Source organism: Stegostoma tigrinum, chromosome 36 (assembly GCF_030684315.1).
Source record: "Stegostoma tigrinum isolate sSteTig4 chromosome 36, sSteTig4.hap1, whole genome shotgun sequence".
Lineage (NCBI taxonomy): Eukaryota > Metazoa > Chordata > Chondrichthyes > Orectolobiformes > Stegostomatidae > Stegostoma > Stegostoma tigrinum.
Window position 1 is genome coordinate 11,025,214 of NC_081389.1, and position 20,384 is coordinate 11,045,597.

Below are 20,384 nucleotides of genomic sequence, written 5' to 3' on the forward strand. Positions count from 1 at the left end.
GAGATAATGGGAACTGCAGATGCTGGAGATTCCAAGATAATAAAATGTGAGGCTGGATGAACACAGCAGGCCAAGCAGCATCTCAGGAGCACAAAAGCTGACGTTTCGGGCCTAGACCCTTCAGAGAGGGGGATGGGGGGAGGGAACTGGAATAAATAGGGAGAGAGGGGGAGGCGGACCGAAGATGGAGAGTAAAGAAGATAGGTGGAGAGGTAGGGAGGGGATAGGTCAGTCCAGGGAAGACGGACAGGTCAAGGAGGTGGGATGAGGTTAGTAGGTAGCTGGGGGTGCGGCTTGGGGTGGGAGGAAGGGATGGGAGAGAGGAAGAACCGGTTAGGGAGGCAGAGACAGGTTGGACTGGTTTTGGGATGCAGTGGGTGGGGGGGGGGGGGGGGGGGGGGGGGGGGGGGGGGGGGGGAAGGGGATGAACTGGGCTGGTTTAGGGATGCAGTGGGGGAAGGGGAGATTTTGAAACTGGTGAAGTCCACATTGATACCATATGGCTGCAGGGTTCCCAGGCGGAATATGAGTTGCTGTTCCTGCAACCTTCGGGTGGCATCATTGTGGCAGTGCAGGAGGCCCATGATGGACATGTCATCAAGAGAATGGGAGGGGGAGTGGAAATGGTTTGCGACGGGGAGGTGCAGTTGTTTGTTGCGAACTGAGCGGAGGTGTTCTGCAAAGCGGTCCCCAAGCCTCCGCTTGGTTTCCCCAATGTAGAGAAAGCCGCACCGGGTACAGTGGATGCAGTATACCACATTGGCAGATGTGCAGGTGAACCTCTGCTTAATGTGGAATGTCATCTTGGGGCCTGGGATGGGGGTGAGGGAGGTGGTGTGGGGACAAGTGTAGCATTTCCTGCAGTTGCAGGGGAAGGTGCCGGGTGTGGTGGGGTTGGAGGGCAGTGTGGAGCGAACAAGGGAGTCACGGAGAGAGTGGTCTCTCCGGAAAGCAGACAGGGGTGGGGATGGAAAAATGTCTTGGGTGGTGGGGTCGGATTGTAAATGGCGGAAGTGTCGGAGGATAATGCGTTGTATCCGGAGGTTGGTAGGGTGGTGTGTGAGAACGAGGGGGATCCTCTTGGGGCGGTTGTGGCAGGGGCGGGGTGTGAGGGATGTGTCGCGGGAAATGCGGGAGACGCGGTCAAGGGCGTTCTCAATCACCGTGGGGGGGAAGTTGCGGTCCTTAAAGAACTTGGACATCTGGGATGTGCGGGAGTGGAATGTCTTATCGTGGGAGCAGATGCGGCGGAGGCGGAGGAATTGGGAATAGGGGATGGAATTTTTGCAGGAGGGTGGGTGGGAGGAGGTGTATTCTAGGTAGCTGTGGGAGTCGGTGGGCTTGAAATGGACATCAGTTACAAGCTGGTTGCCTGAGATGGAGACTGAGAGGTCCAGGAAGGTGAGGGATGTGCTGGAGATGGCCCAGGTGAACTGAAGGTTGGGGTGGAAGGTGTTGGTGAAGTGGATGAACTGTTCGAGCTCCTCTGGGGAGCAAGAGGCGGCGCCGATACAGTCATCAATGTACCGGAGGAAGAGGTGGGGTTTGGGGCCTGTGTAGGTGCGGAAGATGGACTGTTCCACGTAACCTACAAAGAGGCAGGCATAGCTGGGGCCCATGCGGGTGCCCATGGCCACCCCCTTAGTCTGTAGGAAGCAGATGCTGTAGGTCGACAGAAGAAAATTGCTGGAAAGCTCAGGTCTGGCAGCACTTGTGGGCAGAAAAATCCGTTAAAATTTTGGGTCAAATAACCCCTCAAAAAAAAAAAAAAGGAGGCTAGATTAAGAAAACAGGCAAATGACAGCACGAGTACAAGGTGATGAGACTGCCATTGATTGGCTCGGCTGTACCCAGAAATAGTCTAGAGAAAAACATTTGGGTATCAGATGAAGTTGAAGTTTTTATTTCAACCTATTTTTCCCCAAATCATGTTCAGATGTAAATACACACCTCAGACAGGCTCAAGTCACCTGCTCTACTTGGCACAGAGGTAGGGACACAAACTGCACAAATGAAAAGCAGAAACCAGCAGTTTTCTTTCATCCATGGGATTTGGGTGTCATTGGCTAGACCCAGCATTTATTGCCCAGGAGGTGGTGAGCTGTCAACTTGAACCACTATTTGATTTATTAGGGACAGTCCTCTAGCATGGGAGTCCCTACAGTTTGTTTCTTCAGTTACTAGTTATGATATCATTCAAGTCAAGATGGTTATGGTTGTGGTGTAGTGTTGGCAAGGGGAATTTGACGGTACTGGTGCTCTGATGTATCTGCTACCCTTGCTTTTATAGTTGGCTGAGCGATTGCTTGAAACATGCAGCCTTAGAGTTAGTATATTGTAGACGATGCACTGTTGCCAATGTGCACCAGTGGCCAGAGGGAGTGAACTGTGAAGGTGGATGATGGGGCATGATTTAAACTGGCACATTGACAACATCAGCATTGAAACTAAAATGACTTTTGGGTAAGGTGGTGAGCAGTGTTACTGAGTCCAGAAGAGGATCTTCAAGTCCATGTTCCAATTGTGTATTACATGATCAAGGGAGAGCTGGCATTTAAACATTCCAGATGTAGCCTATGTTAGAGACAAAGAACTACAGATGCTGGAATCCAAAGTAGAGACACACAGCAAGGCAGAAGCAATGTATTGGGTACAACCCTTCAGGACTGATCACACCTTAAACATTGCTCCTTTCTTGCCAGATGTTACCTACTTCACTGTTTGTCTACCTTGGATTCCAGCATCTGCAGTTGTTTGTTTCTAACAAAGTTCTACCACTACAAAAGCCTCTTCAAAAGGTATCCCACTTTGAAGTTCTCTGCCTCCCTCGGAGCAAGATTTAGTGAGCCCCTTTCTCACTGCTGTGACCTCTTCAACCACATCACAAAACAAACCCAGCTACTACAGCCACAAGAACTTCCTCAGCCCATCTTTGCCACCATCTCACCACGTCATACAAGTATATTTTAAACCTTCCAAATTTGGACCTATCTTCGATGCTCCATACTCAACATTTTCAATGCCTCCAGAAGCTCCACACAACTTCTCCAAAATGTGTCAGCACCTCTACTCCCTCTCGTGCTCAAGGCCTCCTTCTCTCAAACTTGCAGAGGACCTCTGCTCTATATTCGACACAGAACCCACACACACGACTTTTCTGCTTCATATCAGACAAGTCCTCAAATGGCTATACCCAAAATGCTGACTGCTGCTTTGCTTGCGGTGTTCAAGCCTCCTGTTTGTCTACCCCAGATGTAACCTATAATTTGCTGCTCAGATTTTGAAGATAGCAATGCATTTGCCACAGAAATAGAAGGAAGCTCCCCACGAAGATGCAACCTGTGGTGTGGAGGTCACATTGCACTGGCAAAATTCACCAAGTCAGTTGTCAGCGAAGCTCTGGTGCAGAAAGGGGCCATTCAACCCAATGTGTCTCCACCAATCCTGGGCATCCCACGCAGATTCTGCACCCCTACCTTATCTCAGGACACGGAGGCAATTTTAGCATGGCCAATCCACCCAAACAGTACATCTTCAGACTATGGCAGGAAACCAGAGCACCCAGCAGAAACCCCCTACAGACACAGAACATGCAACGTCCACATAGGTCACCCAAGGCTGGAATCAAGCTGGGGTCTATGGTGCTGAGACACCGTGTGCTCCAGGCTTCCAGCGAGATCAAGCAGTCATAGTAAGCTAAGAAACAATGCAATTACATCAAAATTAAGAAAAGAGAGATTCAGTGGCAGTTGAAAGAGAAATTTAATATTCCAAAAGATAGGTTTGCACAGCAAGCAAGCTGATTAGCAATTGCAACATTAGTTTGCTCTAAAATCCAGTTAACCTTCGTTAAGAAGAACTCCAGGGTAATTTTGCAGTAAGGCCAACAGTATCAAAGATTGAAATTTTCCACCAGTTGATTGTTTGCAGACAGAGGTGGGGTGACCTTAAGCTTGAGGTAGTGTTGCCAGAGTCGGACTGGTGTAGACAAAGTCAGACGTCACAACACTGGGCTCATAGTCCAACAGGTTTATTTGAAGTCAAGCTTTGGGAGCACTGCTTCATCTGGAAAATGCTGCTCAGAGCTTGATTTCAAGAAAATCTGTTGGACTATAACCTGGTACCATATGATTTCTGACTCCAGCTCAATGGCAATCTGAGGAAATTTGTCATTGTCAGCACCTTTAAAGTTTAAAAGGCATTTACACAAATTCCAGGAGTTGAGTGACAATGGGTCTGGTTACACTTGCCGTAAAGTCAGAATTTTAAAGTAAACTTCACTTTCCATTTGCAGTTCAGAAGTCCCTACCCTCATTCTTTCCAATATGTATGCATTAAAGAAGGATACAAAATTACTTTGAGGAATTATCTTGACATCATAAGGCAGATAAAAAGGAACTGTATGGTGCCGTGGTAAAAGATGTAGACTACATAGACACCAAAAAAGTGTTTAAGCAGAGCCAAACTAGACTGTCAGATTGTAGGAACTGCAGAATCTGAGATAACAAAGTGTACAGCTAGATGAATACAGCAGGCCAAGCAGCAGAGGAGCAGGAAGGCTGACATTGAGCCTAAAGCAATATTTCTGAAGGGTCTAGGCCCAAAATGTCAGCTTTCCTGCTCCTCTGATGCTGCTTGACCTGCTGTGTTCATCCAGCTCTACACCTTGTTATCCCAAACTGGACTGTGTTGGATGACAATGAGGGAAGAGAAGCTTTACCAGCACAAGAGTAAAACTACAAAAAGGTGGTAATGGAGGGCTGGGGACCCCCCCCAATATACATATCTGACTTGAATATTTTGAGTGGGTGTTCTCCAAAACTAAAGCATTCAAAAAACAACTTGCACCATGCCTGATTAAGAGTTAAAAACATAATTGAGTAGGTATTTCAAGCAGCTCACCTCTGGCAATGGTATGTTACTTGCATTCTCACGTTCAACATCCCAGGCTGCGAACGCAAAGCTCTTCTGACAAGCCGCACAGAACCTATACTTCCAGCACTAAACCCCAACACAAGAGAACACATGTCAATTTGCTTTTACAAACTTAAAACATACCAAGATGTCGGATTTGAAGTCAGTTCCAAAACAGCAACCCCAATGTGGTATCTAACCCCAGTCATCAGATTCAAACTTAGCTAGTCCATCAACACCAGTGTCTTCCCATCTCTTGTTGGGAGTAGCAGGCTTAAACTTTGAAGCATTAGTGGTAAGCACATTTGTATAGAAATGTTTGCAGGCAGTCCCCAGGTTACAAACTGTTTCAGAGTACATTAAGTCACACTGCACACAATTTGAACAATGTAGTACAATATGAAATAGTTGTTTTGAAGTACAAGTATTTGCATTTCGCACCCTTAATTCAGATCATGTTCCCAAGTCAGGAATCACCTGATATTGAAATAGAGGAGAGAACAGAACAGTCAAAATCATACAGGCCTTTCTGCCCTACTCATCTATGCTGACCAATTTTCCCCAAACTAGTCCACTTGCCTGCATTTGGCCCATGTTCCTCAACTTTTCCCATCCATGTAACTGTCCAAATATCTCAAGTGTTGTCATTGTACTTGACTACCACTTCCTGACAGCTCCTTCCTTACATGCACCACCATCTTGAAAAAAGTTGCCCCTCAGGGCTCTTTTAAAACCTTTCCATTCACCTTCAATGACCGAGTTTTGGACTGCCCTACACGAGGGAAAGGCCTAGTTACCTGATCACAGTATATTTAACTGTTAAAGTCTAGCTGTTTGATGTGAAGCCTTCAAAATTTCAAGCCCCACCTGCTTCAGGTGGTGTATAATTACATTGTCAAACCAATCTGTTCGGATAACTTATAGCCTTTGCAGGGTAGCTTTTTTTAAAATTAGGACCAATTCTGAATGGGAGGTTGGAAGGATGATTTAGGTGTTCTTCTGGATAGTATCCAAGGGAGATTTTAGAAGAACTTCCTAGTTTTCTTTAACGCATGAACAATTGTAGTTCTCTCCCTTTTGGTTAGATTATCCAGAGCAGGAAGTTGTGACCATATCTTGGCAATGCATTGCTTATTTGATGTTAAAGAAAGAAGTCTCAATAAACATTCAGCCTTTTAATTACAGAGGATTTTCAGACCAATTTTTGCCAGTTCAATACATTTTTAAAATTAATTGTCAAGGGGATGGGGAGCAATAAAGTTCCCATATCCTATGGAGAACCTTGCTCCAAGCTATTGTACTTACAGCTTTGTGCATGGAGCAATTCATTCTTATAGCTGTGCTACAACTAAAGATAGCTCTGTATTCCCCACTTCCAAAGGGCAACAGGTTCCATTTGTTTTTAAGCAGAAGTTAGCTGTGTACTTGACGTGGAGTACAAAAAGCTCCATAATACCACACAACAACATGCAGAGCCTGTTGAAAGGCAGAGATAGTGAGCACTGCCAACACTGGAGTCAGTCATAAGCAGAGAGCTGAAGGAGCACAGCAGGCCAGGAAAGTTGATGTTTCAGGTCGGGACCCTTCAGAAACGGAGAGAAAGGAAGGGAGCTCAGTAATAAATAGAACAGGGGTGAGGCTAGGGAAGGTAGGAGGGATGGCAATAGGTGAGTACAGGTAGGCAGTAGTGGGGATTAGTCAGTGAGGTGGGAGGAACAGATGGACAGGTTGTGTCAGGTCAAAGAGGCAGGGTTGGTCATGGGGAGGTCTCATTGATGTAGAGGAGGCCACATTGGTCTATTGTATCTGCTGCTCCCACAGACAGATGTGCAGGTAAACATCTGTCCGCAGATGATACGAAAGGTTTGTGTGGCGCCTTGAGTGCAGGATTGAGTCGGGGTAACACTTCCTGCAGTTGCAGGGAAAGGTGCTGGGGGTGGTGGAGCTAGTGGGGAGTGAGGAGTGGACAAGCGAGTTGCAGAGAGTGGTCCCTATGGAAGGCAGGCTCGGGTGTGGAGGGTGAAGAAATGTATCTTTGGTTGTGAGGTTAGATTGTAGGTGGCAGAAAACAGTGCATTGAATGCAGAGGTTAGTGGGAGATGGGAGTACAAGGGGGATTCTGTTTTTGGGAAGAGGGGATGCGAAGGCAGGTGCAGGAAACAAGAAATGCAGTGGAGAGCATTTTCAACCACCAAAGTGGGTGGGAGTGGTGGGGGTGTGGAGTGCAGAGATAAGATAACATCTGGGATGTTCAGGTGTGGAACACCCCACATTGGGAGCACATGCAATGCAGGAATTGGGAGTAGGGGCTTGCATTCTTGCAGGAGGGTGGAGGTGAGGTGGTGTAGCCTGCTAGCTATGGGAGTCAGTGGGCTTTAAACAGATGTCTGTTTTGAGACAGTCACCAGAGATGGAGGCAGGGTCTAGGAAGGAGAGGGGTAGTCAGATGGTCCAGGTGAACATGAGGCTAGGGTGAAAAGGTGTTAGTAAAGTTGAACAGTTCAAAATCCTCACGGGGACATTAGGCAGCACCAATACATGTAGCAGAGGAACAGGATAATGTAGCAAAGGAAGAGGAACTGTTCCACGTATCCTACAAAGAGGCAGGCAGTGGGCCTCATGGTCACCCCCCTTAGTTTGTAGGAGGTGGGAGGAGTTAAGAGGTAAGGTCTAATCCATCTGCTCCTGATGTGGCCTCCTCTACAATCAGCAAGACCAAGCAGAGGCTCAGACCTGTTGAACACCTATTCATGACAAGTCACAACACTTCCAGTTGCAGACCATTTCAACTACCCCTTCCACTCAGTGGGTGACATGTCCATCCTGGGCCTCCTCTAGTGTCACAATGGCACCTAGAAACTGGAGGAGCAGCACCTCATTCCATCTTGGGAGCCTAAAGCCCAATGGCCTAAGTTTGGATTTTTACCAGTTTCAACAGCTCCCCCAACCCTGACCTTATGACCAACCTCCCTCATCCCCACCTGACCTGACAACCTGTCCATCTCTCCCACCTCCCTGACTAATCCCCACCACTGCCTACCAACTCACCTATAACCACCCCTCCTACCTTCCCCAGCCCCACCCCTCTATTCCTGAAGAGTCCCAGCCTGAAACATCAGGTTTCCTGGTCTGCTGTGCTCCTCCAGCTCCAAAGGTTCTTAAACCAGATGTGATCCAGATGCTGCATCTGCAGCCACCCTAGACTGCAGGTTAACCTAACGTGAACAGAGACCAAAAGGTCTTTTGTATATCACCACACTGCATTCTATACAGATGAATGAAACACTCACGAGAAAAGCCAGGATTGGGAGAGAGACGATAGCCAAGCCACACAGCAGGATGATTGCAATTCCAAATCCTGGGAAGTGGATACGTTCATATGGTCGATCCAATCTTGCACCTGAAAAAGGAAATTTTGAATAATCTCCAAAGTTGTTAGTATTAACATCAATTAATTGGAGGGGTTTTGGAAAATCCTATCACCATACTGTTCTCTCAATTAAAGAGATGTCCTTGCCTGGTTGACAAACCACAAAGCGGAGTCCAAGAACTGCCTCCTCAGGTCAATACTCATTCAATAGTCTGCACTGAAAACCCTGCTAACATTTCCTGCAGTCATATTAGCTCCAGCTATCAAGACCACCCACAACATTCTCATTTTACTTCTTTCCAATGCTAATTAATCCAACCTCTAGCAAAGGCAAGAATAAGCCTAAATATAAATAGGACAAATAAGGCAGCCACATTGATGCACTTAGAAAAACCAGCGAGGATCAAGTGGTTATATTTTAAGCCCACCATTCTAAAAAAGCAAACCAAAGCAGCGAGGTGCATTTCTAGTGGAGACAGTGATGTACCTACATGGAACATTGGAATTTGTAGCCTAGCCTAACCAAAAAATAGATCCAAAGAAAAGAGTTCCAAGGCATTTGAGGTTTACTGGAACAGAAACAATAGCACAAAGCATACCAGGATGATTCAACAGGCCAGGTTATCCAGCCTGCAGATAAAAAACAGGAACTCCAGCAATCTGATGGAAGCCTACAAATTCTGAAAGTGTAGAGATAATTGACTTGATCTCTCTAGCTGTGGTTCTGTTAGAAAAAAGTCACTAATGAATTAGGTGCACAGCTGAATGAACACAGCATGTCAAGCATCAGCAGAGCAGGAACGCTGATGTTTTGGGCCGAGGCCCTTCAGAAACATCAGCCTTCCTGCTGCTTGGCCTGCTGTGTTCATCCAGCTCTACACCTTAGCTCAGATTCTCCGGCATCTACAGTTCCTACTATTCCTAAAGAATTAAGTGGATGTCAAGAAAAATGCTGACTCAGTGCAGAAACTTGCAACTAAAATTAAACAAATATGCACTGAATTGTGAAATGGAAAGATTAGATGGACACATTGAGGGTTAAAGGATAGACCTATGGCTTAAACAGCCTCTTACACTGCAAACATCTTTGACCAACATGGGGCTTAAAGGACAGCATTGGTGGAACAGTGCAGTAGGGCTTGACAGTAGTTTGAGGGGACACTGAAGAATTCTATGAGTCACCATGCCACATAATGGTGAGCACTGCTGCATCAGTGCCAGGGCCCCAGGATTGATTCCATCCCTTAGACAACTGCCTGGAGTTGACACATTTTCCCTGTATCTGTGTGGGTTTCTATTAAGTGCTGTGGTTTCTTCCCACAGATCAGATGTTCAGAGGATTGGCAAGGCTAAATTGCCCCATAGTGCTCTGGGCTGTGCAGGCTGGTTGGGTTAGCCATGGGATGTGTAGGGTAGCAGGATAGTGGGAGACTGGGACTGGGTAGGATGTGGTGGGTCAAAGACTTGATTGGCCTCCTTCCACACCAAAGGGATTATAAAAAACAATAAAACCAAAGTGCTCTCTTGACACATAGCCCCCACTATATTTACATTTCCAAACAGAAGGCAAGATCAGCACATTGTATTGAGAATTAAATGTCAGTCAGGAGGAAACAGGGACAGTACATGCAGCCCATAGTGTCTGTGCTAACTGGAAAGAAAGTGCAGAGTAGTTCTACCACTGCATCTTGCCCAGTCTTGCAAATTCCCCCTTGTTTCAGATTACCTGGATTGACTATTGAATCTTCACAATGCACTGTCAAGCAAACGTTCTCAATAGTGAACCTTCTCCCTAGACCCTTCGTCATCTGCATAATGCTGTGACTCAAACTCAGATGTGTTTTTTGCATTGTAACCAAGTCATTCAGTACCAATCCTCTACTTGTAACCATTGAGACCACATTTCCAAAACAATTCCTTTGATACAGAAAGTACATTACTTTACCTTAAACTTTCAAAAAGGTCTAAGCCACAAGTGCAGATTTGGCAAAGTAATACTAAACTAGAACAGCAAAACATTGCAATAAACTAGAGAACCATATGAGGGCACTGCGATACCACTCCATCACTGCAACTGAACACTCATTAGTCAAAGCAGTGACATCTTAGAGGGAAGAGCTAGTTATACCAAGCTACTCCAAAATAAAAGCAGCTAGCTGTTCAGATTTGGCCAGGGGTCTGACAGCACCTGCACTTACAGCATTGTTGGACACAAGTGGGGAGGTTAGGCACTTCCCACAGCAGGTGATATTGGGATGTGTTAAAAGGTGCAACACTTTGATCAGTCTCCACAGGCCAGATGAGCTCTCGGATATTGTACACAACTCAATGAACAAGCAAAACAAAGCTGCAATGCCAACTTTGGGATCTCTGAATATAGAGCCTTACAGCAGATCACAATGCAGGAATTAAGGCAGCTTGTCTATCTCCAATGATCACCATACACACACACACTGGGAGAGCACCTGTTCTTTTGTAAGGACAGAGCACATGAAAGCACACAGCTTTGGTTTTAACATCTTATGCATACCACATAAACAGACCCTTTTGTCAGTGTGGAACATAATCCTATACTAGTTCCACCTACCTGCAATTGGCCCATATCCCTCCAACTCTCCTACTCATGAAAGCATCCAAGACATTTAGATACCATAACCAACTACATCCACATTCTTTGACTGTTATTAATTCCACACAAGCCATTAAAATATTGTCCCCATCCTGTCTTTAAACTTGGACTGCTCATCCTAAAAATACGCCCCCTTAAAATCCTCACCCTGGGGAGAGGCACCTGGTCATGAACCTTTAAAATCATCCATAAAAATCAACCCTCAACCTCACTATGAAAAAAGCCCCAACCTACCTCAGCCTTTAACAACTTAAGCCATCCATTCCAGCAACTTTCTGGTAAATCTCTTCTGAACCCTGTCCAGCTTAATATAATCCTTCATATAGCTGCACAATACTCTAGAAGAGGCCTCACTAATGCAACATCCCAAACTCCTACACTCAAAAGATACTTTACTCTTCAAAGATAAATGCCACTTGGACATTTGAGTGCACTGGAGGAACGCTATAACATACTCTGATGTGAACCCAGGATTAAATGGTATCATTAGAACAAAGCCAATGACCACAGTCCTACACTAGAACAACTATACCTTCTGGAAGCACAGTCAAGTGCTCAGGTAAATTTGTAAATCTTTTTCTAAAGATGGAGAGGTGACAAAAAGTAATTCAGCCTTAATTGTATGGAGAGCTAATTTCCAACAGGTAATAAAGTCCATTTTTGGGAGTGGTTGAAGCCTTCTGATGTGTTACAATTTTTCCAACACTCCCACTGCCTCTGGAAAAAAAAAAGTCCCAGGGCAGGTGGCAGCACTAATGAGCTTGCTCAGTCTACACATCCCTAAATAGATCTGTCTGAAGACCCTGGAGATTTAACATTGTTAAAAATTCATTCTCCTGAACACATTCTCAGCCATCCCAAACCCCATTCTCTGGATGTAGAACACAAACTAGAAGAACATGGATTTAAAAGAAAAAAGGGGTCTTGGTGACTAGAGGTAACCCCATATTAGCGAGAGATCCCTGTCCTGTTGGAAGGATTTATCCAGGGTCATGTGACAAGATGCCGCTAGCAGAATTTTAGCATTGTAGCACTGCTCCACAAATGCAGTCTTTTAAGCCCCACGTTGGTCAAAGATATTTGCACTGGTGTCCATGGGGTGCCACACCTTGAAAGTTAGACAGTGGGCAAACTGCAAAGTTGATCGCTTGGCATTTCTTATAGAACTACTTGATAAAAAGTTAATTATCCAAATGGCACTGTTCAATTCCTACTACAAAAACTTGGCCAATATTTAGCTCTCCAGTTCAAGGGCACTAGCTATATTCAAATTCAAAGCAAAAAAAGCAAAAACACAACTTTGGAACGGCCAAAACGTTGGGGCCAGGGTGGGGGGGGGGGGGGGGGGGGAGGGAGGAGGAGGAAGGAGGACACTTTTGTACAAGTGAGTATTCTTAATGATGAAGTTCAAAAGGTTTTCCAAAACAAAGATTGGGCTACATGCTCTCAATAGTGTCAGGATGTACTGGATGACTGAAAGCTGAGCCTATTGAGCTGCCACAATCTATTGAGCATAGGAACCACAGCAACTGTTAACCTCATTGCATTTTTCTCTACACAGGGCAACAGCAAGAGATGTAGTGGTGTTGAATGCTACAGGGACCAGTTAAACCAACAGTGTTAGTGTCAATAAAAACCAAACATTCAGCTGCTAGGCAGGCAGGCAACCAACCAACCAACCAGGAAGCAGCACATCTGCCTTCCCACTGATTTCAGAATCCATGCTTAAAGACAAAACATTCCCATGAGGGCACAGCACATCACTTCCAGAACACAAGCAATAGCACAAGGATAATGCAGCAGTGTAATCATCCTCAACTTCTGCTACAGTACAGACTGATCAGGGCAGGGTTGGGTAGATGGGGAGTGATTAAAAACACTTGTCATTTATTATTTCCTTAGCAGCATGGACTACAGTTTGCTTTGAAATTTGACAATGCTGCAATTTGACAATGAGGAATCATCTTGATTGGCATCACCAACTGCATGTGGTTTATCAATCTACATAAGTTACTTTATCAATTCTTGTGACAGCAACATTGTGACATGGGATCACTAGTTCAGAGCCATAGGCTAATGTCTTGAATATGGGTTTGAATCCCTTGTGAAGCTAGATTTCAAATCTTGAAGAAAAAAGTACTAAATAAAAGAACTAATTCAGTCGCACACACTCAATGATTCAGGACATAACCACCTAGTGATATGATTGCTGGGCTATTAATACAGGGACCTGGGCAGAGCACTGGGTACTGAAATCGTGAAATTTGGATTCAATAAAAATTGGAAAACCCACCTGGTTCATTAAATTTCTTTTAAGGAAGGAAACTGCCATCCTTGTCTGGTCTGGCTTATATACGTGGCTCCAGGTCCACAATGTGGCTGACTCAAATGCCCTCTTGGCAATTAGGGATGGGCAATAAATGCTAGTCTGGTTAATGTCCACATTCAGAGAATGAATAAAACCCAATAGATAAGATAGCCCCTTAATAGGGAACTTCTCAGAGCCATCCAGACAGATTAAAGGATGCTAGGCTAAAGGAAAAATGGCTATTGCACAATCAAGGGGAGTAGGCTGAGGAAACTAAAGGGAGACAGGTTGAGGAGGAGTCTTTCAATGCTATCTAGTTAGATTTAGGACTGGAGGAGTGACAAGTCAGTACACCCCATAGATAGTAATATAATATTGCAGCATTAACAATTCAATATTTAGAGAGCTATATCCTTAGAACTCAAGAACAGGAAAAAATTCTCTCCTCTAATCTGGAACAAGATTCTTGTTGAAATCAAGGTGAACATTGGAGATAAGTTTAATGCTACGTGCACCAGAAGTCCTAATATTTAAGGCAGAGTATGGCATGAAACACTGGTCACCCACCAGCTCTGACAGAATGGCACAGCTTCAGGTTGGAAAGGCAACTTGACAGCATTTTAACCCTGTATCTTGTTAATGCTACAAATGCCATGTAGAAAGCAGACTTGTGCAGCTTTGCCGAGTTGATGACTTAGTCCTGATCAGCAACAAGGAGAAAACTGTGGTCAACATGAAAAAAACTTTACAAGAGGAAAATACTTGATTCATCTGAGGGATAGAACTGTGCAGTCAAGGAAAGGTCTACAGCAAATCTCAGGTCCCACAAATTGTTCCCGAAATAGACAGGAAGCAAAAAATATACTCAAATGGGCTGATATGACTGGCAACATGAATCAGCTCCTATAAACCCATCTCAAAAATAAAGCTTAAACATCAGGCAACAGACATTTTAATCCTGGGGAGTTTAAAACAGAATCGTTTCCAAAACCCACATATACTTGACTCTGGGTAGCTCCTCTTTGGAAGTGCTGACATTCCATGCTTTCACAGTTAGAAATTTCACATTGAAATTCTGGAATTTTGATAGAAAAGGGCAATTCCTAGAAGTGCTGTCAGGGAAGGAAGATTGCATACAGCTGCGATATCATTGAAACATCATGGTTTTTTTGTTAGTCCAAAAAGCTGATGCTTCGCAGCTAAATATCTTAGCACACAAATGGAGGTGACACCAAGATTGGAGGAGTTTAAGGTATGACTTAAAAAGTTTCCACAAAAAAAGTGTTGCGGTAACATCCAATCAAAATGACAAGCTTAACTGCTCAGGATGTGTGCTGGGTCCAAAGTGGAGCAATCAAACCCGAAGACAACACATTAGAAACCCCAGATGGCAATCCTGAGGCCTCTTGGGTATTGATTTATAGAAAGCTTTCCATCATCTTCAGGGGAAAAGAGGGAATGGTAGACTTTAACTAGAGAGATTTGCCAATTGAGTACTAAGGTTCTCAGATGCAAGGTAACCCAAACCTTTCATGGAGTGGGTGCATCATTGGCAAGATCACCTTTTGGTGGCCATCCTTAATTGGCCTTGAAATGAGTAGCTCGCAAGAACAATTTAAGAGGATAGTGAAACATGAACCACATACTGTGTGTGCCTGCAGTCACGTAGGGGTGACCAGAAATAAAAAGATGGCAGATTTTCTTCCCAAACATTACACTGAAGAGCCAGACAAGCTTGCACAGCAGAGGACAGACATCGTGGTCAGTTAGATTAGACTAGCTTTACATCCCAACATTTGTTAGCTGAAGACATGCACGATGTCAACCGGCCAAGTGACCACCTCCTGTGCGAAACCCCAAAACGAGTGATTCAGTTATCTTGCAAACTTTGCAAGTTCAGAGTAGCAACAGCGGCTCTAGTGGCAGCTGGAAACAAAAGCAGCTTCGAGAGTTCCATGGTATCAGAATTGTGGTCATGTGATTGTTGCCATGGTTTTGTGCTCTATTGACTGCACAAGACTGTTAGTGCCATGGATGTCCTTGAGGGGATTACCTTCAAAGCCCCAGAACACTGCCATAGTAATTAGCTGTGGTGCCCTTTGGGATCTCTTACTTTGTGTTAAGGCAACTGAAAGTCATCTTTACTACTGCTACAGCAATAGTTTCTTGCTAGGGGTGGGGGAAAAGAATGGGGCAGGAAACTTACTTTAGCCAATAATTCAGTTGAAGACATGGAATTTCAATTTAGTACTGAGAAAGTGTCAAATTTTAAATCAGGTAACGAGCACTCCAATTATTCTTCCAATGAGGGTAGAACATTTGTCCCTTTAGCCAGGTAGGTCCAAAAAAAAAGTTAAAAACTTGTTATTCAACCAGATCAGAGATACTTTTACAATGAGCAGCTAAGACATGAACCTCCTGGCCTGAAGGTAGGGGCATTATCAATGCACCACAAGGCCCTCTATATGCATTTGACAAAGGGTATTTGGATTTAGTTTCCAGCTACCACTACTAACACTAGTTAGTGTATAACTTCTGCTCGCAATGAAGGCCAATGTTTGCCTTCCTAAGGCCTACCAGTCTATTTTGTTTGACTAAAATCAATGAAGACAGACAGGCTAGCGTAGCAAGCAATAAATTGCATATTGGAATCAGAAGTAAGAATGGCCTGGGGCTTTGAGACCTGGAGGTATTTCATACATTTTTTGTCCCCTTACTGGAGAAGTAAGGCACAGTGAAGGGGAGGTTCACAAGGCTATTTCCAAGGATAGCAGGTCTGTCCTGCGAGATGACATTAGTAAACAGGCCCAGTGGAACCAAAATTTGGAAGAATGAAACAGACAAAAAAGCAAAAACTGAAAACATGTAATATTCCAATGGAGCTAGACAGATGAGATGCAGAGGCATCCTTGGTGGATAGTCTAGAATCAAGAATCCAGGATTGGCCATTTATGACTGAAATGAGCAAGGGTAAACAACCTGTGCATCTCCCAAACTCTGGAAGCTAAGCCATTACATGTGTTGGAGAGAAAAATAACAGCTTGTTTACATTTTAACTGCATCATGGGGAAGTTTGTCTGATTCTCTAAATCAATGATAATTTATTGGGTGGCCTATGCTTGCTCCTTTAAAAGGAATTGCAGAGGGAGGGGAGCATGATTAGCATCTACAGAACTGGATCAAGAAATGTATGCAGTCCCAGAACACTTATCAAAAGTGTGGTAGGCAGTTTCTTTGGTCAGTGCTCACTGGGGACTGGACATGTGATAAAAACTGGAAAAACTCTATTTGCCTGTTGTTCATCCATTCAGACCAGAGCAGACGATCCAAGACTTCACAACAGGGTTTCAAGTTGGGGGTTGGGACGGTGAAAGTTTGATTACTTCAGTTCACTGTCATCATGGGCTCAGGTGGAATAATGACATCTGCGCTTCCTTAGACCTCCACACAGCCAACTGGTCCCTGATCTCAATGAGGGGCTAATATTAAGGATCCAAATAGGGGGTAGAGTGGAAAAAAGGTCAGAAAGTACCCTTTTGCCAAAGTCACTTTGGATTTGGAACTATTAGCCTACAGGAGCTGTAACCTTATAAAGAGATAATCCTGGTCTGTGACTTTCAGATTACAGAATTTGTAGTAGAGACAAATTAAAAAGGTACCAATCTTGCTGGGTGCTCCCTCACACCCCCAAAAAGAAAAAAATCTGTAAGAGATTGTGCTGCCTTCATATAGGCTTACCTGAAACCATTAAGATTACAGTAATTTCTTAACTTGTACTCTTGTGGGCAACAGTTGTGATGCTAACTTCTGGCACTGTGGGGTTGGGGGGTGGGGGTGGGGGTAGTGTTGCCAATCCTCAACTGTTTAGTGATAAAAACCAAGTTTACTACATGAAGGGCTAATCAAAAGTAGTGGTAGAGGATAAACGACTACTGTCAAGTTTTACACAAGGTTTGTTTTTTCCACAATAACCAGTTACAACAACTAGTTAAACACAACTACAAAGACCATCAGAATCCAGCTATAGCCATCAAGACCTTGGGCCAGACTGCTCCTTCAGTGCCTGAGGATGGACAGTTGGGTAGGGCCTAACGCAACTTCAGCACCACCACCCCATCAATATGCAGAAGCATCTTACACTCTGAAAGGGTGAAAAACTAGTCAAAGTGGGAGCCACTGATCAGTTGGTCAAGTTCAGTAAAGTGAGCTGCATGGTGGAAATCTGCCTAGTTGTCTACTTCAGACTGAATTCTGAAGGAGTCAAACCAGGCTCAAAACATTTCTCTCCAGAGATGCTGCCAGTGTTTCAGCAATTTCAGTATTTCAGATAGGTTGAGGTTTTACAAACAAAATGGGATTCCCCCCAAACCAAAAAAGGTAGTATCTTCATGATATTAATCTACAGTGACATGAATAAAGATGCAAAGTTAACCAGTAGAATTGAAACAAAATAAAAATCTAGCAGTCATGACAACCCATTCCTCCAATTCAACTTCTAAAGTTTAGAAACAAAAAAGTAGTCAGTGCTCAGTCAGCTCTATGGCTGATCTTACCTCCAACAAAGAATGAGTAAGGATCAACTGCAAAGTCAGTCCCTGCCAAAACACTCCTGGAATCAATGGAGTTGAAGAACAAATCCAACACCTCATGACTGGTAGGCAGGTTGTTGAGAAACACCAGATCACTCGTTACAAACACCGACCCTCTCCTTTGGAGAAAAAGGAGACATTGAACAGAAGTTAAGAATAGAGCTGATGTTAGAACAAACCCTATTATAAAGTTGAAATTTAACAATTCTGTACACAGGAATTAAGAGCTATCAAAATATTATGACCCTGGTTGAACCTGCTGCAGAAGTAATCTGATCGCAAAATGAAATCTGGCTTGATAAAATATTTAAACATATATTCAGTGAGAGATTGGAACCAAGTGTGCCTACAAAAATTATGCAAAAACAAGAAGTACTGTATATAAAATAATAAAATGTGAGGCTGGACGAACACAGCCGGCCAAGCAGCATCTCAGGAGCACAAAAGCTGACGTTTCGGGCCTAGACCCTTCAGAGAGGGGGATGGGGTGAGGGAACTGGAATAAATAGGGTGGGGGGGGGGGGGGGCGCAGACCAAAGATGGAGAGAAAAGATGATAGGTGGAGAGGAGAGCATAGGTGGCGGAGGGGATAGGTCAGTCCAGGGAAATGGACAGGTCAAGGAGGCAGGATGAGGTGGTAGGTAGGAAGAGGAGGTGCGGCTTGGAGGTGGGAGGAAGGGATGGGTGAGGGGAAGAACAGGTTAGGGAAGCGGAGACAGGCTGGGCTGGTTTTGCGATGTGGCCAGGGGGCGGGGGGAAGGAGCGCGAGAGCGAGAGCGAGCGCAGCTTGTGAAGTACCATTGGGCTGCAGGGTTCCCAAGCAGAATATGAGTTGCTGTTCCTGCAACCTTCGGGTGGCATCATTGTGGCACTGCAGGAGGCCCATGATGGACATGTCATCTGAGGAATGGGAGGGGGAGTTGAAATGGTTCGCAACTGGGAGGCGCAGTTGTTTGTTGCGAACCGAGCGGAGGTGTTCTGCAAAGCAGTCCCCAAGCCTCCGCTTGGTTTCCCCAATGTAGAGGAAGCCACACCAGGTACAATATACCACATTGGTAGATGTGCAGGTGAACATCTGCTTGATATGGAAGTTCATCTTGGGGCCTGGGATAGGGGTGAGGGAGGTGGTGTGGGGGCAAGTGTACCACTTCCTGTGGTTGCAGGGAAAGGTGCCAGGTGTGGTGGGGCTGGAGGAGAATGTGGAGCCGACAAGGAAGGCAGACAAGGGTGGGGATGGAAAAATAGCTTGGGTTGTGGGGTCAGATTGTAGATGGCGGAAGTGTCAGAGGATGATACGTTGTATCCGGAGGTTGGTGGGGTGGTATGAGAGAACGAGGGGGATCCTCTGGGGACGGTTGTGGCAGGGGTAGGGTGAGAGGGATGTGTGGCAGGAAACACAGTCAAAGGCGTTCTTGTCCGCCCGGCGTGTGGGGGGGGGGGGGGGGGGGGGGAGGGAGAGAAACGGTGGTGGTGGGGAAGTTGTGGTCCTTGAAGAACGTGGACATCTTGGATGTGTGGAGTGGAATGCCTCATCCTGGGGAGCAGATGTGGCAGAGGTGGGGGAATTGGGAATAGGGGATGGAATTTTTGCAGGAGGGTGGGTGGGAGGTGGTGTATTCTGGGTAGCTGTGGGAGTCAGAACTGGGTCAAAACTAGCCCAGCCTGTCTCTGCTTCCCTAGCCTGTTCTTCCTCTCACCCATCCCTTCCTCCCACCTTAAGCCACACCTCCATTTCCTACTTACCACCTCTTCCTGCCTCCTTGACCTGTCCATCTTCCTTGGACTGACCTATCCCCTCCCCACCTATCTTCTTTTCTCTCCATATTCGGTCTGCCTCTCCCCCTCTATTTATTCCAGTTCCCTCTCCCCATCCGATGAAGGGTCTAGGCCCGAAACGTCAGCTTTTGTGCTCCCGAGATGCTGCTTGGCCTGCTGTGTTCATGCTGTGTTCATCCAGCGCCACACTTTGTTATCTTAAATTCTCCAGCATCTGCAGTTCCCATTATCACAATTACTGTATATATTTCAGAGAACTAACAAAGTCTTGGCTACTCCAAGATCACCTCTTTAGTGAGACCCAATTTCAAAGAGTTTCTATTCTCATCCAACCTATGTTGGGCCTAAGCACCAAGTTCCTATCTTGAGCTTTGAAGTCTTTTCTCACATGGTTAAAGAATCTCAACTTCAAACAGTTTGCACAGTTGTAAGCAAACATTCCTGATCTGGAATATTCTTGCTATCCTTACATTTAATGCGACATTCCCTTAGTAGCTCTTTGAGCAACTTCTAGAAGAGGCAACATTTGCTTTTGACTTCAGGCAACTCTCCAAGCTGACCCAACAAAAAAGTTTTGAATCACATTTAACATTTTGCCCATCCTAGATTCTGCTGAGCTAATGCTTAAATGCCTCTAGAGTTGTAAACTCCCACAGTACAAAAAAGTTTCTTTAAACACTAGAGGCAGCACATGGGCTTAAAAATATGGATCCACCCCTTCACACAATGCACCAACACCTAGATGCCACTTGTTTGTAATACAAGTTTAAAGCATGCATAAATTTCACACATTTCAGT

The 20,384-nt window shown here is 45.1% G+C and overlaps 1 protein-coding gene across 1 annotated transcript in view; it reads right to left on the bottom strand.

The window, feature by feature from the left end:
* LOC125446751 (mucin-22-like) overlaps nucleotides 1-20,384 on the bottom strand; it is a 61,785-nt gene that overhangs the window by 2,695 nt on the left and 38,706 nt on the right. Inside the window, exons 11-13 of the mRNA XM_059640098.1 lie at nucleotides 17,775-17,929; nucleotides 8,205-8,314; nucleotides 4,903-5,001 (exon numbers count right to left, since the gene is read on the bottom strand). Of these exons, the coding sequence (XP_059496081.1) occupies nucleotides 4,903-5,001; nucleotides 8,205-8,314; nucleotides 17,775-17,929 (364 nt within the window). The remainder of the gene's footprint in view (nucleotides 1-4,902; nucleotides 5,002-8,204; nucleotides 8,315-17,774; nucleotides 17,930-20,384) is intronic.